The 21,024-nt window shown below is 39.8% G+C and overlaps 1 protein-coding gene across 2 annotated transcripts in view; it reads left to right on the forward strand.

The window, feature by feature from the left end:
* Window positions 1-3,271: 3,271 nt before the first annotated feature.
* The window catches only part of ZNF713 (zinc finger protein 713), a 28,396-nt gene continuing 10,643 nt past the window's right edge, over window positions 3,272-21,024 (forward strand). The window contains exons 1-4 of one of the 2 annotated variants that reach the window (XM_029222113.1): window positions 3,272-3,454; window positions 12,916-13,342; window positions 13,939-14,024; window positions 20,126-20,421. Coding sequence is in view for 1 of the 2 variants with exons in the window: in XM_029222112.1 (XP_029077945.1) it covers window positions 13,941-14,024 (84 nt within the window). In the remaining variant the exon portion in view is untranslated. The remainder of the gene's footprint in view (window positions 3,455-12,915; window positions 13,343-13,938; window positions 14,025-20,125; window positions 20,422-21,024) is intronic. The other variant, XM_029222112.1, reaches the window with a different exon arrangement.

A 21,024-nucleotide genomic window follows, 5' to 3' on the forward strand; every position in this document is an offset into this window, starting at 1 on the left:
TCTAAGACAGTTTCTTGAAAATGAATGAAGAGTGCTTTATAGAATGAAGGAAAATAACTGAAAATATATGTTGTAAATGATAAAATTTGAACTTTAAAGTTTTTGGAGAACTTGTATCCACTATCTTGACAACTTCCTAATACTTACAAACTTTCCCAAAAAGACTAGTGATGATATTAACAAACACAAATTTTTATATTGCATAATGAAATATATCAGCATTAAATAAACTAGGGTTTTCCAACCTCAGCACTATTGACATTTGGAGCTATATAATCCTTTGTTATGTATTGTTAAAATGTTTAGCAGTATCTCTGGCTTCTACCCAGTAGATGTCAGTAGCAACCCCAGCGTGTGACAACCATTGTCACATATTGCCAAATATTTCTAGACATTGCCAAATATTTCCTAGAGGGTAAAATCATACCCATTTAGGACCCACTGAGTTAGGTAACTCAGTAAACAGATATTTTCCAAATGGCCAGTGTGTGACATTACAAAGTCATACATGAGTTCAAGATCCATTTGGAGAGTGAGACAGACTAACAGATTGTGGTGTAAAAACCAAAAGTATATGAATATGGTTTCAGATTCTACATTGCAACTAATCTCATCAAGTTTTGGTGGGGTATCAAAGAAGAATATTCACAATTACAAGAGAAGACTTATTAAAGGATTCTTTTTTCCAACTATGTATCTATATGAAGACAGATTTTCTTCAGAAACATCAACCAAAACAACATATTTCAAATGATTAAATGTAGAAACAGATATGAGGATCCAGCTGTCTTTTTTCTCTTTTTATGGTATAAAAAATACATAACATAAAACTTACCATTTGAAGTTCGGTGGCATTCAGTATATTCACTTTGTTGTGCAGCCATCATCTCCAGAAGTCTTTTCATCTTCTCAAATTGACATTTTGTACTCATTAAACAGTAACTAGACATCTCCATTCCACCTTCAGCCCCTGGCAACAATTGTAATGTCTGTCAATGTCCAAATTTAACTACTCTAGGTACCTCATATAAGTGGAATCATACAGTATTTGACCTTTGTTTTTTAACTTTTTATTTTATATTGGAGTATAGCTGGTTAACAATGTTGTAATAGTTTCAGGTGCACAGCAAAGGGACTCAACCATACATATGCATGTATCCATTCTCCCTCCAACCCCCCTCCCATCCAGGCTGCCACATAACATTGAGCAGTGTTCCCTGTGCTGTACAGTAGGTCCTCGTTGGTTATCCATCTTAAATATAGCAGTGTGTACATGTTGATCCCAAACTCCCTGACTATCCCTTCCCCCCATCCTTCCCCCCGGTAACCATAAGTTCGTTCTCTAAGTCTGTGAGTCTGTTTCTGTTTTGTAAATATGTTCATTTGTGTCATTTCTTTTTAGATTCCACATATAAGGGATATCATATGATATTTCTCTTTCTCTGACTGATTTACTTCACTCAGTATGACAATCTCTAGGTCCATCCATGTTGCTGTAAATGGCATTATTTCATTCTTTTTAATGGCTGAGTAGCATTTGACCTTTTGTGACTGAATTATTACACTTCGCACAATGTCTTCAACATTCATTCATGTTGTAGCATGTTTCAGAATTTCCTTCCTTTTTAAGGCTGAACGATACTCTATAGTATATATACACATACCATATTTTGCTTATTCATTCATCTGTCAACAAACACTGGGTTTCTTCCACTTTTTGGCTATTGTAAATAATGCTGTAACACACATGGGGATGCAAATATCTCTTTGAGATCCTGTTTTCAAGCCTTTTGGTGTTATCTTCCCAGAAATGGAATTGCTGGATCATATTGTAATTCTATGTTTAATTTTTTGAAAAATTGCCAAACTCTTTTCCACAGCAGCTGTACCATTTTACATTCCCACCAGTAACGCACAAGAGTTCCAATTACTCCACATCATTGCCAACACTTGTACTTAACTGTTTTTTCGTAGTAGCCGTCCTAGTGGGTGTGACTTGGTATCTCATTGTGGTTTTGACTTGTATTTCCCTAATGATTAGTGATGCTGAACATCTTTTCATGTGCTTTTTGGTCATTTGCATGCCTTGTTTGAAGAATTGCCTATTCAAGTCCTTTGCTCATTTTAAAATCTGGTTACCTGTTTATTTGTTGTTGACTTAGAGTAGTTTTTTATACATTCTGGATATTAATCCCTTATCAGATATATGATTTGCAAATATTTTCTCCCATTTTGTGGATTGTCTTTTCAGTCTATTACTACTGTTCTTTGATGTACAAAAGTGTTAAATATTGAAGTCCAATTTATCCATTTTTTTCTTTTGTTGCCTGTGCTTTTGATGTCATATACAAGAAATAATTGCCAAGAACAACATCATGAAGCTTCTCTCCTATGTTTTCTTCTAAGAGTTTTATAATTTTACCTCTCACGTTTACGTTTTTTGATCCATTTCGAATTACTTTTTTTTTTTTTTGCGGTACGCGGGCTTCTCACTGTTGTGGCCTCTCCCGCTGCGGGGCACAGGCTCCGGATGCGCAGGCTCAGCGGCCATGGCTCACGGGCCAGCCGCTCCGCAGCATGTGGGATCTTTCCGGACCGGGGCACGAACCCGTGTCCCCTGCATCGGCAGGCGGACTCTCAACCACTGCGCCACCGGGGAAGCCCCTGAATTACTTTTTGTATGTGGTGTAAGGCTAGGGTCCAATTTTATTCTTTTGCATGTGCATATCCAGTTGTTCCAACACTATTTGTTGAAAAGTCTCTCCTTTCCCCATTGAATGCTAGCACTGACAGATGAACATTTGCAACCTATTTTGGTGAATCCCAATTAAGCAAAATGTTACCCCCTTAAAAGAATTCCATTAGTCTCATCAGTAGACCTGTATTATATATTATATATATTCAATCATTATTATTGTATTTTTAGTTTCGTCAATACAAAATTTGGGAGGGGGCCGGTATTTCAGGACTGAGGAGAGCGACGGCTTGTGTGGTCACCTAGGGGACCGAGCAGCGACTCACGCGGGAGCTTCTGATTGGCAGGGGCTATGAGGGGTCCTCGGCCCTCTCGGAAGGCGCAGTTGTGCGAGTGCCGGGAGCGGGAGGTCCGGGTCCCCGGGGTCAGCGCGGCCCTGGTGAGAAGCAGGCCCGGGGAAGCGGGTGGGAGTTCCGAGCCCTGCATATGGGAAGCGGTCGGCCCTGGGCGCCGCCGGCGCATGCGTATCGCAGAGCCGAAGCCAGCGCGGCGCGACCGCCATTGCTTGGAGGCTTTCGTCAGAGCCCGGCTGGCGCCGGCGGCTGGTCCAACCCCAGGGGCCCCGTCACTGGGCGTCATTGGCTCAGGCATCAGGGCCCTCATCACCCTCTCCCGCCTGGGTCCGGACTGGCAGCGGCGGCGGCGGTGTCGTCGTCAGGGGGCGGAGCCGGCCTGGGCGCCCTTTGTCTGTGGAGGCGGGTGAGTGCGGCCCCCGCGGGCGGCGGGCAAGGGGGCAGGGCGGGCGGCAGCCCCGGGGTCCCGGGTCGCGGACGACGCCCCTCCGGTCGACTCGGAGCCCCCCCAGCGGCGCCCTAAGACTTCTTGGATACCCTGTGCCCCTTTGATAGGAAGGCCTCCGCATTCCAGTATTACAAACCTATTTTCCTCTAATATCTTATGCAATTTATTTTGGTATAGGCGTGGGTGGGTATCATTTTTGGAAAGTTTTCCCCATCTCAAGAGTATTAAAACATGCACCTTTATTTTCTTGTAATACTTTTAAAGGATTTTTTAGATAGCTTTTTTTCTTTTTTACATTTTAACCTACTGGGTATTAATTTTGTGATAACGCGTTAGATAGGAATATGCCTTTTTCCCCGGTGGTCTTGCCATCACCTGTTTTCCCACTGAATTGAAATGACGCTTTTATTCTATTCTGCAGGCGTGTGTATACTCGGATCTGTTTCTAGACTGTTTCACGGCCCTCACAGTTTCTGCACTGATACCATTTTGTTTTAATATGTGGCAGAGCAGATTCCCCTAATTGTGTCTTTTAACATAATGAGCTTTCTGTGTCTTTTAGTTACTTTGATTTGTGGGAAATGTAAAAGGTACAAAAGTTACCATTTTCTAAGAGACAGAGTTGACCATGGCACTTAGTAGGTGCTCTTCTTAAATGGAGAATTTGTTGAAAGTCACTCTATTGCTGAAAACTTTTATATGCTTCCCTGCTGCCATCAGGATAATGTTTTAGTTTCTTAGCAGTGCCCTCAAAGCCCTTTATGACCTTAATATTGCATACTGCTTGGCCTTCCACCCTTGCACTTTATGCCACCCAAACAGGAAACAAAACCCTCTGGGGAAAATTCATTAATTTAATGATATCAAAATTTAAAGTTTTTGTATTTGAAAAGAACAAAGGGCTAAAAGTTAGAGATTTGAAGAAAATATTTGCAACATGTGTTAGAGAAAGTGTCTATAATATGTAAAGAGACTTGTTGAACAAAGAAAAGAGAAAAAAGAAAAGTGGGCAAAGGATATGCACAGGCAATTTATAGAAGATACAGGAAACCAATGAAAAAAGTGCTTAACTTCATAAGTAACCATAGAATGCAAATGAAGACAGATATTTTTCACCCACTGGACTGGCAAAATATAAAAATATTGGTGATACAAAGTGTTGAGGAAAGTGCAGGGGGGAAGGGCACCAGTTGTACAGTTGAGGAAGTATTTTGGATGGCAATTTGACTGCATTTACAAAAATGTTAAATGAGCTCACTCTGTGGTTCAGAAATTCTATTCTAAGATCTGTCCTGCAGAAATACTTGCACAGGTGCACAGGGAAGTATGTACAAAGATGTTTATTACAATATTGTTTGTAATTTGAGAAATAGGTACAGCTTAAATGTTCACTCTGGATATGGTTAAACATATTGTGATAGACCCATACAGTGGAATATTGTGCTGCTATAAAATAGAATAAGATAGTTTATTATGTAGTTTATTGTGAAGTTAACACACAAAGAAAGATCTCTAAGACATTAGTGAATAAAGGATGTTGCAGAACAATGAATATAGTATGGTGTGCATTATGTTAAGTATGTATGTGGTTATATTATGTATGTTCATAAATACACAGAAAAGGATGCAAACCAAGTGACTGACAATGAGTTACCTCCAGGGAGGGAAGTAGAGTAGAAGAGAAGTTGAAAGGCACACATATTTTACTCTGTGTACACCCATGTTTTGCATACTCATGTTTTTATGTAGAATGTGTAAAAAAAGAAAAAACCTTGTTAAAGTGTATAATCTGTGTAAGGAAAACAAAACAAAACAAAAACCCTCACACGCACTTAGAACCTATACAGAGAGAAAAAAAACCCCAGGTTTTATAAGGTAAAATTTTAAAATATTAGCTCTTTTCAGAAAGCAGCAAAAATTAGAGACAAATGATAAAGTGAAGACTATATTTGTTATCTATGTTATGACAGGGGAGTTGCTGGTTACTATCTGTGTTCAGAGGTCCCCAAACCATACTCAGGTTCAGTGATGTTCTAGAAGTACTTACGGAACTCAGCAAAACTGTTATACTCCCAGTAAGATGAGTATTACAGTGAAAGGATGCAGATTAAAATCAGCAATGAAAAAAAAGCATGTAAGGCAGGGTCCAGGAGAGACCAGGTGCAAGCTTCCAGTTGTCCTCTCTCAATGGACTTGTGCAAGTAGTCCTTAATTCTCTGAGCAATGATGTGTGGCCATATGTATGCAGTACTGCCAACCAGGAAAGCTCATTCAAACCTTGGTGTCCAGAGTATTTATTGGAAGTTGATCATATAAGCATGGCTGCCCATCCATTTTGCTGACCTCCAGTCTCCAGCTCCTCCAGTGGGCAAGCTGATACCACATGGCCCAAGGTTCCCACCATAAATCCCATTGTTAGCATAAACTTTTTGACCAGTCCCAAGGCCTCAGGTAAACAGAGACACACTTAACAGACGGGATGTTTCAGGGGCCCTTTCCTTGGAATATGCAGAGTTTGGACGATTCAGACCTGCTCATTTAGTCCTTTATTGCAGACTATGTAATAAAGGACTCTTACAAATCAATAAGAAAAAGACAATATGGTAGAAAAGTGGACAATTGACACAAAAGGGTAATTTATAAAAGAAAAAATATAAAAGTTAAAAATCCTACCCTATGGGCTTCCCTGGTGGCGCAGTGGTTGAGAGTCCACCTGCCGATGCAGAGGACACGAGTTCATGCCCCGGCCCAGGAAGATCCCACATGCCGCAGAGCGGCTAGGCCCGTGAGCCATGGCCGCTGAGCCTGCGCGTCCGGAGCCTGTGCTCCGCAACAGGAGACGCCACAACAGTGAGAGGCCCGCGTACCGCAAAAAAAAAAAAAAAAAAAATCCTACCTTACATGTTATCTAAGAATTGCATATTAAAGCAGCAGTTAAATACTATTTGTGTATTAGATTTAAAAAGAATAATACCTAACATAGGCTAATGGTCACTATCATATATTGCTGAATATGTAAAATGATACACCTTTCTGAACACCTTTTGCCTTCCTTTTTACCCAGCAGTTCCTTTGCTAGGAATTTATCCTAAGGAAATAGTCAGGCAAAATTATGCCAAAACTGTATAATGTTTGCTGTTGTCTGTAACAGCAGAGAAAGAAGGAGAGAGAGAGGCCTAAATGTCTATTAATAATAAACTTGTTAAATAAACTTTAGGTATCGCATGCAGTGGAATATACTATGAGCCTATTTTTTAATGAATATTTAGATTTTTGTTTTCTACCATGAAGTGATGTATACAATATTATCAATTAAAATCCAGGTTTCAAAAAAGAAATAACATGCCATATTATAATGTGCATGAGTGTGTGTGTGTGTTTGTGAGGGAAAAGCCTGAAAGGCTACATCCCAAAAAAGTAATTGGTTATCTCTAGGTGATGACATTACAGGTGATTTTTTTTCTGCTTTTCTGTATTTACTAAAATTTTCATTTTAATATTTGTCAGAAAATAAAGTGAAGGCGTTTCCACAGTAGAGAAGGGGTGTGGAGAAAGATCTCTCTGGCTGCAGTGTGAAGAAAATGTTGGACTAAAGTCAAGGACCAGTTAGATGGGTGTGGCAGTAATCAAAGTGAGAGATGATACCTGAATAAAGGTAGTGGAAGTGAAGATGGAACACTCACTACGTGTTTAAGGAGGGAAATTTACCAGGATTTGACGTTTGATTGGGGAATGAGACTAAGGGAAAGAAAGAGAGGTCAGGAATGGCACTCAGGTTTCAGGTTTGGTAGCACTATTTCTTGAGACAGGGAATATGATAGAGTAAGAGTAATATGTAAAATATATAAATACCGCTAACTAAGTGCTAATATGAACTAAATATTTACAAATATTTAATCCCTTAAGCCTCACAACAAACCCACGAGGTAGGTGGGGATGTCCAGTAAGAGTGTATGTGGTTATATAGCTCAAAAAAGATGATCAATGAAACCGTAGCAATGGGTGAAGCCACCTGAGAGTAAATAGACTACATTCAGCCCTTTGTATTTTCGGCTTCCACATTTATATATTCAACCAACTGCAGATGGAAAATATTTGGGGAAAAAATTCCAGAAAGTTCCAAATAGCAAAACTTGAATTTGCCATGTGCAGGCAACTGTTTATGTAGCATTTATACTGCATTAGGTATTATAAGTAATGTCATCTAGAGATGATTTAAAGTATACAGGAGGATATGTATAGTTTATATATAAATACTACACAGCATATTATATAAAGCATTTGAGCATCCTCAGATCTTGGTATCTGCAGTGGATTCTGGAACCAGTCCCCCAGGGATACCAGGGGACGGCTGTAAAAATAGAAGAGAATGAATACAAACACTAACAAATAAACGTAACTGTAGTACAAATGAGTGACATAACCTCACTGAAGGAAGTGGCAAAGAAAAGAACTGACCTAAGTAACTTTAGGAACCACTATCTTGACTGGATACTCTAAGGTTAAAGACAAGGAGAACTCTACATAAATGCTGTAATCAAGCTAGTAAATGTGTTTCTCACAAGGGTATGAGTTAGTAATTCTGAAACTACTTTGTGTGTATACCAGAATTGAACAAATAAGTAAATATATTGTAGATAATGAGAGCCAACAACTTTTCACTGTTGAAGAAAGAAGTTACCAATGAGAAAAGGAAGAAGACCAAAATGAGCCCTGTGGTATCGGATTGGAACCAGAGGTGTCAGTGTGAACTCATGGTATTTAATATATAGACAAACACAATAGAAGTATGTATATGTGTGGTTGATATGCATACATATATACTTCGTAGCTCAGTCTCCTGGAGGGCCTAGAAGCAATGATACACCAGTAGCAAGAAGCACACCTGGTACCCAGATTTTTGTGTCTAAACACTTTTCCAGTAAATGGAACCAGGGCTCTTTGGAGAAGTGGCTGATTCCAGGGATGGTCAGGGAAAATACAAGAGCCTAGAACATCTTATGGTGCCAGGAAGTGTTCAAAATAGCTGAGCTGGTTAGAGTAACACAGGAGCCTCCTAATGGCCAAAGCTGGAACAGTTTGTATAATAAAATAATAATGTTTTGTATTTTAACTCATAGAATAAAACAAATATCCATAAATCCATACAGATATAAATAAATTAGAGCCAAGGAACAGCTTTTCCTTATGGAGAAATTCCAATTAATAATTAGTAGGAAAGAGGGAAATAGAGAAATCACCATTAAGCAAACACCATATTAATAATTGTTGCAGTGGAGAAACCTGGTAAACACCACCTTAACCAGGTGATAATGGTCAACGTTACCATTCATAAGACGTATCTACATCATAAGCCCATTCATATTATGCACTAAGAAAGACACAACATCACTTCTGTGTCATTCTTGCTAAAAATCTTAACTTCATTCCAACCCTGAGAAAACATCAGACAAACCCAAATTGAGGGACATTCTACAAAATAATTCATTAGTACTCTTCAAAAGTATCAAGCTCATGAAAGACAGAAAACCTGGGGAGCTGTTACAGATTGGAGGAGACTCAGGAAAAATAAAAACTAAATGCGACGTGGGATCCTGGATCAGAGAATATTAGTGGAAAAACTGGTGAAATTTGAATAATTTGAATTAATAATATTGTTAAATTCCTGGTATTGATCATTGTACCATGGTTACGTAAAATATTAATATTAGGACAAGTAGGGTAAATGGTATTTAAGAACTGAGTACTACTTTTGCAGCTTTACTGTAAGTCTAAAATTGGTTCAAAATAGAAAGTTAAAAAATAGGGCTTCCCTGATGGCGCAGCGGTTGAGAGTCCGCCTGCCAATGCAGGGGACATGGATCCGTGCCCCGGTCCGGGAAGATCCCACGTGCCGCGGAGTGGCTAGGCCTGTGAGCCATGGCCGCTGAGCCTGCGCGTCCAGAGCCTGTGCTCCGCAACGGGAGAGGCCACAACAGTGGGAGGCCCGCGTACCGCAAAAAAATAAAAATAAAAATAACTTTAAAAAAATAAAAAAATAGAAGGGCAAACACCAGAACCCTTTCATTTACTCATTGAGCAAATATTTGATACATATCTACTATGAATCACATACCGGACCTTGAGATTAGAATAGTTAAGCAAGACAGAACAGATTCATGCCTTCATGGAGGTTAACATCACACAGTAGTGAGGTATAAATAAAGATGGATAACTGTACAATAATTACAACAATAAAAAGTGCTACCTAAAGAAGGAAGGTGTGAACAAGGGGGCCTCACTTCGTCCGTGATGTCAAAATCTTACTTGATTTAAGCTGAGACCTGAAGGAAGCGTAGGTATTGCTAGAGGAGGAGGTGGGGGTGGATCCCACACATGGCACATTTAAACACCTAAAAGCAGAATGCTGTGTATGAACCCTCAAAAGCAAACAGCTGAGTGGCTTGAGAGGGAACAGGAAGCAGGTCGTAGGTTTCTTTATGGCTTTGTACTCCAGCCTAAGGAAGCTGCTGAAGAATTTCAAGTGAGGGACTGATAGAGTCAGGTTCAAATCTTTTAAAAGTCCTTTCACTTCAAGTGTGGAGAGGGCGAGAGTAGATTTTGGAAAATCCTAAGGAACAACAATATGTGAATGGTAGGCAGAGGAAAAGGGATTAGAACATAGCCCACTGAAGTAAAGCAAGATGCAGCTGTCAGCAGTACCAGATACCATCAGAGCTCAAGAAAGCAAGAAGTAATGAGGTCCATTGCATGAACTACAAAAGAGAGTTTGGTATTCTTGACCAGAGCAATTTCAGGGGAGTGCTGATGGCAGAACAGAAGCAAGATTACAGAGAATTGAAAAATAAATGGGTAATGAGGAAGTAGAGACAAGTATTGACAATCCTTTGAAGAGTTGTAGCCTTGAATAAATAAAGAATGGTAGTTGCAAAGGGGTGTAAAAGCCAGTGAAAAATTTTAATGTTGGGAGAGACATTAAATGATTTTAAATGATGATAGGAAGGAGTCAATAAAAGTGAAAGATAAAGTTGAAGATCTAGGAATGAGAAGATAGGTGCTAGATTCGTGCCTGTAGGGAGGCTGGAGGGAACGGACTGATTCCAGGGAAGAAATAACTTTGTAATGCAAATTATTGGGCCAATAATATCTCCAGAGGTGCTATTTCATGAGATCTAGGATAGGACCAGTGACTCTGCTTTTCAACAAATGCCATGATTCAAGTGATCTTCAGACCATACTTTGATAAACACTGCTGTTTTGTCTATTTTCCCTGCATCTATTAAACCACTACTTCCGCCTTCATTTTCTTCCCCATCTAGCCTAGAACCTAGGTCTCCCGATTCACAGTCTAGTGTTGTGTAAGGTAAGAAAGATTTCAGAAGTGGTTCAGCCCTGGAAGTGGGTGACTGAAGTAGAATGATGGTGAAAATCATTGGGATTGAGGGTGTGAAGGAAACAAAAGGCTCTGATAGTTGTTCTGAGTTCTTGATTGCATCAGAATCACTTGTGGAGCATTTAGAAAATATGTGGATGCCAGAATTCTTCTCGACAGATTCTGATTTAGTAGCTCTTGGGTAGAGCCTTGCCATATACACACACATATATATATGCATATATATGCATATATATATATGCATCTGTAGTGTCATTTTATATATATGCATATATATATATGCATCTGGCCCTATATATATGCATCTGTAGTGTCATTTTAAATCTGGGCTGAGTCTAATGCACAGCCCAGATTGAGAACCACGGCATAGATTTTCTATGGGCAGTGAAGTTCACTCCGATTTTTGGAAGAGCTTGGGGTGAAAATGAAAACTGTTAAGCCAGAATCATTCTTCCTCTGAATTGACTATAATTCTAGTATTCTTTAAGCAGTCAAGGGAATTTGTTACTTTCCCAGCCATCATGGTTACTTGTTTGAAAAAGACTGGCAATTCTGCAGTCTCTCTCTCTGGAAAGCTCCACCCGTTTGTTGTATGAGAAATTGCACAGTTTGTGGGTCGGGAGTTGTTCTCTTTTTCTGTTCTTTCCAATATAGGAATTAAAAGGGAAATTATTAAAAGAAAGGGATCAGATTTTTTTTTAAGGAAAAGGGAGAAAACAAGTAGCAAAAAGGACTTTAGCGTATACTAGAAAGAGCCCAGGGCTGAATCAGAAGACCTAAGTGTTCTAGAACCAGCTCTTTCACTTAGCTCTGTGATTAGAGCTTCATTAAGCCAAGAATTCATTAAACTCAGAATCCTTCATTAAACCAAGGAACTGAGAACTAAATCAGCATTTCCAAAGGTGTATTTTAAGGAACCCTAGTCCCATCAGATGCCATAAAAAGTATTCTCAGGGGACTTCCCTGGTGGCACAGTGGTTGAGACTCTGCGCTCCCAATGCAGGGGGCAGGGGTTCAACCCCTGGTCAGGGAACTAGATCCCATATGCATGCCGCAACTTAGAGTTCGCATGCCACAACTAAGGAGCCCACGAACTGCAACTAGGGAGCCCACCTGCCACAACTAAGACAGCGCAACCAAATAAGTAAATAAATAATTTTTAAAAAAAGTATTCTCAAACTAGCTATATTTGTATACAATGTATAATATATTTGAAATGTTCTTCATTGCCTTGGGTTCACAAATATAAAGGAGAAACCCTGTCCACTAACATGGTTAGTGCTGTTTTCGTTGTTGTGAATAAATGGTTTTCAGGTGATTGGGTTTGAAACCTCAGGACATCCTTGTAGATTCTATCTGACTCTTCAGACCATAGGACCTTTTTAGAGCTTTTGCTTGGTAAAATAAGGACCTGGTTCTTAAAGTGCTTTAAAATTACTCTTGAAAGGTCTGCCTCTTAGTCAACTGGTTGTAAAATGTTAGAATCGTGCCATGTCTTGGCTTGAATGGCTTCCTTATCTAACAGGGCCACTCCATTGGAACTGCAGTTTTCTCTTTTTCTTCTCAGAAATGACTTCATTCTTCATTTCTATCAATAGTTTTTGAGAAAAGTTTTTCAGGTCAACTTTTGTGAGCAGAGAACAAATGTATTCTCTCCTGATTATTAGCAGATCAGTACACTTCACTCTGTTGTTGGTATTGGTGAAACACCTGTTTTTTCTTCTTTCTGAGGAGAAAACTCTATCTGAAAGTCTGCCTCTGGGCAAGGACCACATGTTTTCTGTTCTGAGAAGAAGGTGGGAGAGGACTGAGGCTAAGTTTGTTGTAGTTGATGCATCTGTACATCTCTGCTCTTTGTAATCTGAGAAATTTTAAAAATGCTTTTTGCTTGTTTTAAAGAATTCCACATCCTACGGGGCTCTATCTTCATGAATGAATAGTTTGTATGTCTTTATAGACTCCCTAGGTCCCTAGGTGACTGACACTGCTGGATTTCTTCTGCTGACTCTGGTGCATCTCATTACAGTTGCTCAACCTGAAACTGCTCAACCAGGAGGCAGATTTGAATATCATAGTGAAGTCTGTACATGAAGGATTGATGCCTTTAGGGAGAAAAACGAATGTAGTAGCCACTTTCAGGAACCTCTGCATCTCAACTCTGCATGAACAAGGCAAGATTCTGAGAGTGGCTGCTCCTGGGAAGCAGAAGTCATTATCATGGATATCCACTGGCTCCTGACCCTCTCATGAGTTGAGGCACCTTTAATGCCTGGGAGTGGCTGTTTCCTATAAGGCACTGGGACAAATCAGCCTTCAGGGACTGACAAGGATACTGAAGCTGCTAGTACTGGTGTACCTCCTGACTGTCATACTAGAAGAGAACAAGGCTTTGGGGACATTACAACTTAAGAACTGCAAGAGGTGTAGTCATCCTGGTGGAGGACTGAATCCAGGTACTCAAAAAGGAAAGCAAACATTCTGAAAAATGAAGAGAGTGAAATCTCATTTCTGTATTAGAAGGGTCATCCTAAAGAGAGTAGAGGAGATGTCTGGAGTTTGAGGTTAGGGATGAGTTTATCCCCTTAGAGGGTAAGAATAGGCCCTTAACATATGTTCTCTGCATCACCTCATCCAGTGGTTCTCATTTCCCACTTAGAATCACTTGGAGACTTCAGAATTTAAAATGCTGTTGCCCAGGATCACCCTAGACCATTAAATCCAAATCTCTGGGAATAGGGGCTAAGCGCTGGCATCTTTTAAAAATTCCCCAAGTGTGTAGCTAGGGCTGAAAACCAGTGAGCACCTTTGAGCTTCCCATATGTCACAACAAGTGGAGTTATACTACAGAGGAGAGAAAGTCCTGCATTATGTTCCTCAATGTGATAGAGGAACAAGAATGTCACAGTTAAGTCACCCAGCCTTTAGGCTTATGTCTTAGAGGGCTTCTCTCTAAGCCATTTGCCATCCTAATCCAAAACAAAAGGCCCAAGGTTTAGGTTCAGCCTTAATGTCATACGTTGACAAGATTCTTCTTCTCTCTTTTTCCCAGTAATGCCTTCTCAGAATGCTGTACTTTCCCAGGAGGGAAACATGGAGAAGGAAATGAATGTTGGATCACAGATACAGCTGTCTCAGGTAAGTTCAGTTTTACTCTCCTCTGAAATGCTATTATAGTTCTCAGAATGCGGGCACTTTTATTTTTCAATTTTCAGAAGTACTAAGCCCCCAAAATCCAGAGCACTTGAGACTTTTGTGACAGATGCTGATCTCTACGGGATGTTTCCCACTCTCCTTGTGTGCCCCTTTATAGCTCTTCTCTCCTTCAGCATTTTTACCAGATCATGGACTCATGTCTGAGCTAGATGTTGTAAAGGTAACACAAGAAGCCATAGACTGTGTTTTAATCACCCTTCCCTTAAATAGAATTCAAACAACATTTGCCACTCTGTCTGCAAACAATGAATGACGCCCAAGTCACTGTGACTGCTTGAAGGTAACAGGACTGTTAATGTACCTGAGAACATCTGCTGCCACAAGTTAATATTTATCAAGAATCTGTTGTATCTCTTCCAAAACCTGTTTAAACCAGTTGTTACAATTTGATTAAGTATGATGTAAACCTCTATGAGGTATAAGTATGATAAGTTGTTTCTATGAAAACTAGTTGAATGCTTTGGAAAGACTCAGTAAATGCCAGTCACCTTTTAAAATATTGCTGTCAAATTAGGTGTGAGCAAAACTGTAAAACATTGAAGGAAAATCCTAAAACTCTCAGAGGGTTCTATACCAGTATTATTTCCTAAGAGTCATTTGCTTGTTTTGATTTAATGAAACAGGAAGTGATACATTTTGGATATGGGCACTCAATCATTAAAATCATTCTCATATCAAAAGATAAGGGAATAAATGTACACTTATGTATTTTAAATTTAAATGTTTAAATCTTTGAGATATTGTTTATGGATCCCCACTTTAACTAGCTGGTACATACCAGATACCAGTCTCGATTGCTTCAGAAAGGAGGATTTCTGTTGTTCCATGTTGTTATGAGATAATCATTATCCACAGGTAGCAAACTCATTGGAGGAGATTTTTTAAAGCCTACATCACACAATTAATATTCAGAAAAGTGTAACGTTAGGTTCTTCTCTGAATGTCAAAGACAACAAATACAGCAGGTGCTCAGAGAGGAGAGAAGTCCAATTAAGACTGGAGTGGCGGGGGCCTCCCTGGTAATCTGAGAGATCCGCCTGCCACTGCAGGGGACATGGGTTCGAGCCCTGGTCCGGGAAGATCCCACATGCCGCAGAGCAGCTAAGCCCATGCGCCACAACTACTGAGCCTGCGCTCTAGAGCCCGCGAGCCACAACTACTGAGCCCACGTGCCACAACTAGTGAAGTCCACGCGCCTAGAGCCCATGCTCCACAACGAGAGAAACCACCACAGTGAGAAGCCCGTGCACCACAACAAAGAGTAGCCTCTGCTCATTGCAACTAGAGAAAGACTGCGTGCAGCAACGAAGACCCAACACAGCCATAAATAAATAAAATAAATTTATTAAAAAAAAATTTTAAATTATAAACAGTGTACCAGAGAAAACTAAATTGGATATAATGAAGCTTGATGACAGCTTCTGAGGTCAATAAAAAAGCAGATTTGGAAAAAAAAAAGTAAATGGAAAAGAGCATTTTAGGCATGTGCTAAACATCATGTACAAAAACTATGGGTATATTTGAGAAATCAAAAGAAGGCCACTGTTGTTGGAGTGGACGGAGAGGGGGACTTGGAATAAGCTTGGAGAAGTATGCAGGGGCTACGTATACAGAGCTTTATGACCATGATAAGAAGTTCGGTTTTTATTCTAAGTGCAGTGGAAAGCCTTTGAGAGAATTTAAGCAAGGTAATAACATAATAAGTAACTGAATTCTACTTTAAACATCACCCTGGTGCATGCTAGATAGTAAGTGCATTTGTGAAAGGCAAGAAAGGAAAGGGGAGAGATCCCTTAGGAAGCTATTGCAGTATTCTAGATGATAGAAAGTAATACCTTAAAATTAGAAGATGGAGAAAAATAGGTGGACTTGAGTGCTTTGCTCTGGGAAAGAGATTTTGTGAGAGGGATAAAGACAAAGGAAGAAAAAAGATGACTTCAAAAAATGTAGCCCACATAGAGAATGGACTTGAGGACACGGGGAGGGGGAAGGGTAAGCTGGGACGAAGTGAGAGAGTGGCATGGACATATACACACTACCAAATGTAAAATAGATAGCTAGTGGGAAGCAGCCGCATAGCACAGGGAGATCAGCTCGGTGCTTTGTGACCACCTGGAGGGGTGGGATAGGGAGGGTGGGAGGGAGATGCAAGAGGGAGGAGACACAGGGATATATGTATGTGTATAGCTGATTCACTTTGTTATAAAGCAGAAACTAACACACCATTGTAAAGCAATTATACTCCAATAAAGATGTTAAAAAAAAAAAAAGATGTAGCCCAGGAAATAGCAGGGTAATGGTAGATCAGACCATGTCACTCCTGTGCTCAAAACGCATGGCTCCCATTTCACTCATAGTAAAAGCCAAAGTCCTTATGATGGCCTAAACAGTCCTACAGAATCCGGACCTGTTACCTCTCTGACTTCATCGTTTACTTCTCCTCCTTGCTCATTCCACTCTATCTACCCTGGCCTCATTCATCTTCCTTGATCATGCCACAAACACTCTTGCCTTTGTACTGTTAACTTTTCAAGTCTTTTCTCCATTGTCACCTCTTCAATTATATCTTTCCTGACCACCTTTATAAAATTGCAACTGCCTCACCTCAACACTCTCAAACCCTCTTCCTCTACTCTTCTTTTATCTTCTAACACACTATGTAATTTACCTAGTTATCATGTTTATCTTCTACTTCCTCTGCTAGAGTTTCATAAAGGAAGAGAATTTTAGTCTCTTGTTCACTAGTATATCTCAAGCCCTATAGTTGGCATGTAGGAAGCACTGAATAAATATCTGTTGAACAAATAGGAATTTAGCATATAATATAGGTCACATCTCAAACCAGTGGTGAAAAGATGGTTTATTCAATAATTGATGGTATTTCTGTGGAGCCACCTGGAAAAAGGTAAAGTTGAATCCATACCCCATACTTTACATCAGAATAGTCTTCAAATTGATCAAATATTTAAATGTGAAAAATTAAGCCATAGAAGTAACACAAGAATAAAATGGGAGAATTCCTTTATAGTGTTCACTGAGTAAAGACTTTCTAATTACAACTGAGAATCCAGAAGCCATAAAAGAAAAAATTGATGGGTTCAACTCTTTAAAAATACCCAAAAATCTGTATGAGAAAAGAAAACTGTAAGCAAAGTAAAAAGACATGTCAAATTCGGAAAAATATTTTTGCTACTCAAACTGTAGTGGGGTAATCTTTCTAATAATAATAGTAGTCTTTATAATAATAATAAAACACTCCTCTAAATCAGGTAAGAGATTAGGAGTCCAATTGAAAAACAACATAAAAAGACAATTCACAGGAAAGAAAATTCAAATGCATCTTAAACACAGGAAAAATGTTTATCTGTACTCATAAGAAGAGGAAATTTAAATTAAAACTAGAGAAAGCTTGACATTTTATCACCAAGCTTTGTATTTCCTACGGGGTTGATATTTTCCACAAGCTTGATAACATACTCTCTTGGCAAAGCTTTGGGAAAACAGACACTCTCTTACGTTGCTAATGTGAGTGTGTGGCAGATTGCATTTCCAGAAAAATGACCAAATATCTGCCATCCAAAATGACTTTGACATTCATCCCATCAAGAGACATCGATGTCAGTGTTCCCTGCATTGAATCTGTGCAAGCTTGTGACCAGTAGAAGTGAAACTATGTGGCTTTCAAGGCAGGTCATAAGAGGCAGTAAGACTTCCGCTTCATTCGCTCATGATGCTTGGTCTAAATCCAGCCACCTTGCCACACACACACACACAAATCCAAACAGCTCATGGAGGAACCTACATGGAGAGGAACCAAGGCCCACAGACCTGGCTGAGCTCTCAGCTGAGAGCCAGTACCAACTTGCCAGCCATGTGAGTGAGCCATCTTGAAAGTAGACTCTCCAAACCACAGTCAAGCCCTCCCAGCTGATGCCATGTAGATCAGAGGCAAGCTGTCCCCACTAAGTTATGCCCAGATTACAGATTTGTGAGCAAAATCAATGATAGTTGCTGTTTTAATCCCCCAAGTTTTGAGGTGGTTTATTATGCAGTGATAGATAAATAACTGGTACAGATTTTGTTACCTGGAAGTGGTGTGCTACCAAAACAAACATAGAACATGTGTCATCGGCTTTGCAGCAGAGCCAGTTGAACAAAGGGCAGAAGATGGAAAGGAAAAGATTATTAGTAGAATCATAACGGCCTCAAGGAGAGTTAGTGGAGGCTATGGGACCTTTCACAGGGCTTAAAGGATAATAAGGAAAATCTTACTATGAGCTGGAGGAAAGGGGAAGCTTGAAGAAGAAATTTTGGTCAACACTGTCACCTTCAGTAACAAGGAAAATAGGAAATATACTTAATGGACTCAACGATCTACTTAAGGAGATTTTCAGGTAGAAGATTGAAAGTGCCAACTGGCAGCTTCTGGCTGCCTAAAGTGAAATGCTAGAGGAAAAAGAAGATAAAAAAAAGAAATATACAGGAACCAGACATGAAAATATGCTCAACATTGCTAATCATCAGTGAAATGCAAATCAAAACCACAGTGAGATACCACCTCACACTTGTCAGAATGGCTGCCATCAAAAAGAACACAAATAACAAATTTTGGCAAGGATGTGGAGAAAAGGGAACCCTCATACAGTGTTGGTGGGAATGTAAATTGGTGCAGCCACTGTGGAAAACAGTATGGAGGTCTCTCAAAAAAGCTAAAAATAGAACTACCACATGACCCGGCAATTCCACTCCTGGGTATATATCAAAAAAAATCTAAAACACTAATTTGAAAAGATACATGCACCCCAATGATCAGAGTGGCATTTACAATTGCCAAGATGTGGAAGCAACCTCAGTGTCCATCAACAGATGAATGGATAAAGATGTGGTATATATATACACAACAAAATACTACTCAGTCATAAAAAGGAATGAAATTTTGCCATTTGCAGCAACATGGATGAACTTGGAGGACATTATGCTAAATGACATAAGTCAGAGAAAGACAAATACTGTATGATATCACTTACACGTGAAATCTAAAAAACACAACTAGTGAATAAAACAAAAAAAGCTGACTTGCAGATACAGAGAACAAACTATTGGGGAGAGGGAAGCGGAGAGGGGCAATACAATTGGTAGGGGATTAAGAGATACAAGCTATTATGTATAAAATAAGCTACAAGGATATACAACACAGGGAATATAGCCAGTATTTTATAATAACTATAAATGGAGTATAACCTTTAAATTTGTGAATCACTATACTCTATACCTGTAACATATAATATTGTACATAAACAATATTTTAATTTTTAAAAAATAAATATAAAGGAGCCAGGAATTACTGAGCTTGAAAAGAAAACTATTTGTCATTCACATCTCTCAACACGTGCCCAGCTCAGCTGCATTTTAGAATTGCTATGAATTGCTGTGTACTTGAATGGGAGTGTCTCTAGTGATTATTTCTATGCCTTTCCCACTGCTTCGAGTTTGTGAAGGGTAGAGGGTGGGGGCCAGATAACTATTTCTTTAGCTCACAGAAGGAAAAATAGGGAGAAAGCTTTCAAGGAACTGTACCTGAGGAACTGTGCTCAAAGATCCTCATCTGCATGTGGACCTGATATAGGTGACAAGATCCTGGACTTCACACTGACGCTCTAACGGGATGAAACATGGGAGTCGAGGAAGATGAGTGTACTCTGCATGTGGGAGGGATGTGAATGTTTACATTCAGAGAGTAGACAGTAGCGGATGGTATTTTCTGAAAATGGCACAATTTCTCCCATTCCGTAGGCTCCTCATATACTATGATTTAAATACTCTTTCTATCAAGAGATGTGGGAGTGTGTTACTTCCCCTTGGATCTGGGCAGGCCTGTGACTGTGGTGGAACTGAAGCTATGTGACTCTCTTTTTTTTTTTTAATTTTTATTGGAGTCTAGTTGATTTACAATGTTGTGTTAGTTTCTGCTGTACAGCAAAGTGAATCAGTTATACATATACATATATCACCTCTTTTTTTAGTGAAGCTATGTGACTCTTGAGGCTGGATGATGAAAGCTGGTTCTCTTGGGAGTTTTGCATTTGGGGTCCAGCTACCATGCCGTGAGGAAGCCCAAGCAGCCTGTGGAGAGGCCCGTATGGAGAGAACCTGAGGCCCCTGGTTGAGCTCACAGCTGACAGCCAGCACCAACTTGCCAGCCACATGAATGAGCCTCTTAAAAGTGAATCCTACAGCCCAAAGTTGAGCCGCCCCAGCTGAAACAAAATGGAACAAAGATGAGCTAGTCTCACTGAGTCCTGCGCATGTTACAGATTCTGTGAGCAAAATAAATGATTGTTGTTGTTTTGAGCCACTAAATTTGGGGGTGGATTGTTATACAGCAATAGATAATTACAGAACTGATACAACCCCTGTGGAGGTCAGTTTGACAATATATATCAAAATTGAAGATTCATATGCTCTTTTGGATTCTAGAGGTAGACTACATGCAATTGCAGAATAATATACATAAAAGATAATTCATTACAGCATGATTTGTAGTAGCAAGAGAGTAGAAAGCAGCTAAAATGTCTGTTAATAGACTAGTTAAATAAATTGTGGAACATTCACACTGTCCCATCCAGCTATAAAAAAGAATGAGGAAGATATCTATGAATTGATGTGGAGGGATTTCCAGGATAAGCTGTTCAGTGAAAAAATAACAAAGTGCAAAAGAGTATTTGTAAAATGCTACTTTTGTGTAAAAAAGAAGAGGAAATAAAAATATGCATATAGGGCTTCCCTGGTGGCACAGTGGTTGAGAGTCTGCCTGCCGATGCAGGGGACATGGGTTCGTGCCCCGGTCCGGGAAGATCCCACATGCCGCGGAGCAGCTGGGCCCGTGAGCCATGGCCGCTGAGCCTGCGCGTCCGGAGCCTGT

Source organism: Monodon monoceros, unplaced genomic scaffold (assembly GCF_005190385.1).
Source record: "Monodon monoceros isolate NGI ecotype Baffin Bay Population unplaced genomic scaffold, NGI_Narwhal_1 Super_Scaffold_13, whole genome shotgun sequence".
NCBI lineage: Eukaryota > Metazoa > Chordata > Mammalia > Artiodactyla > Monodontidae > Monodon > Monodon monoceros.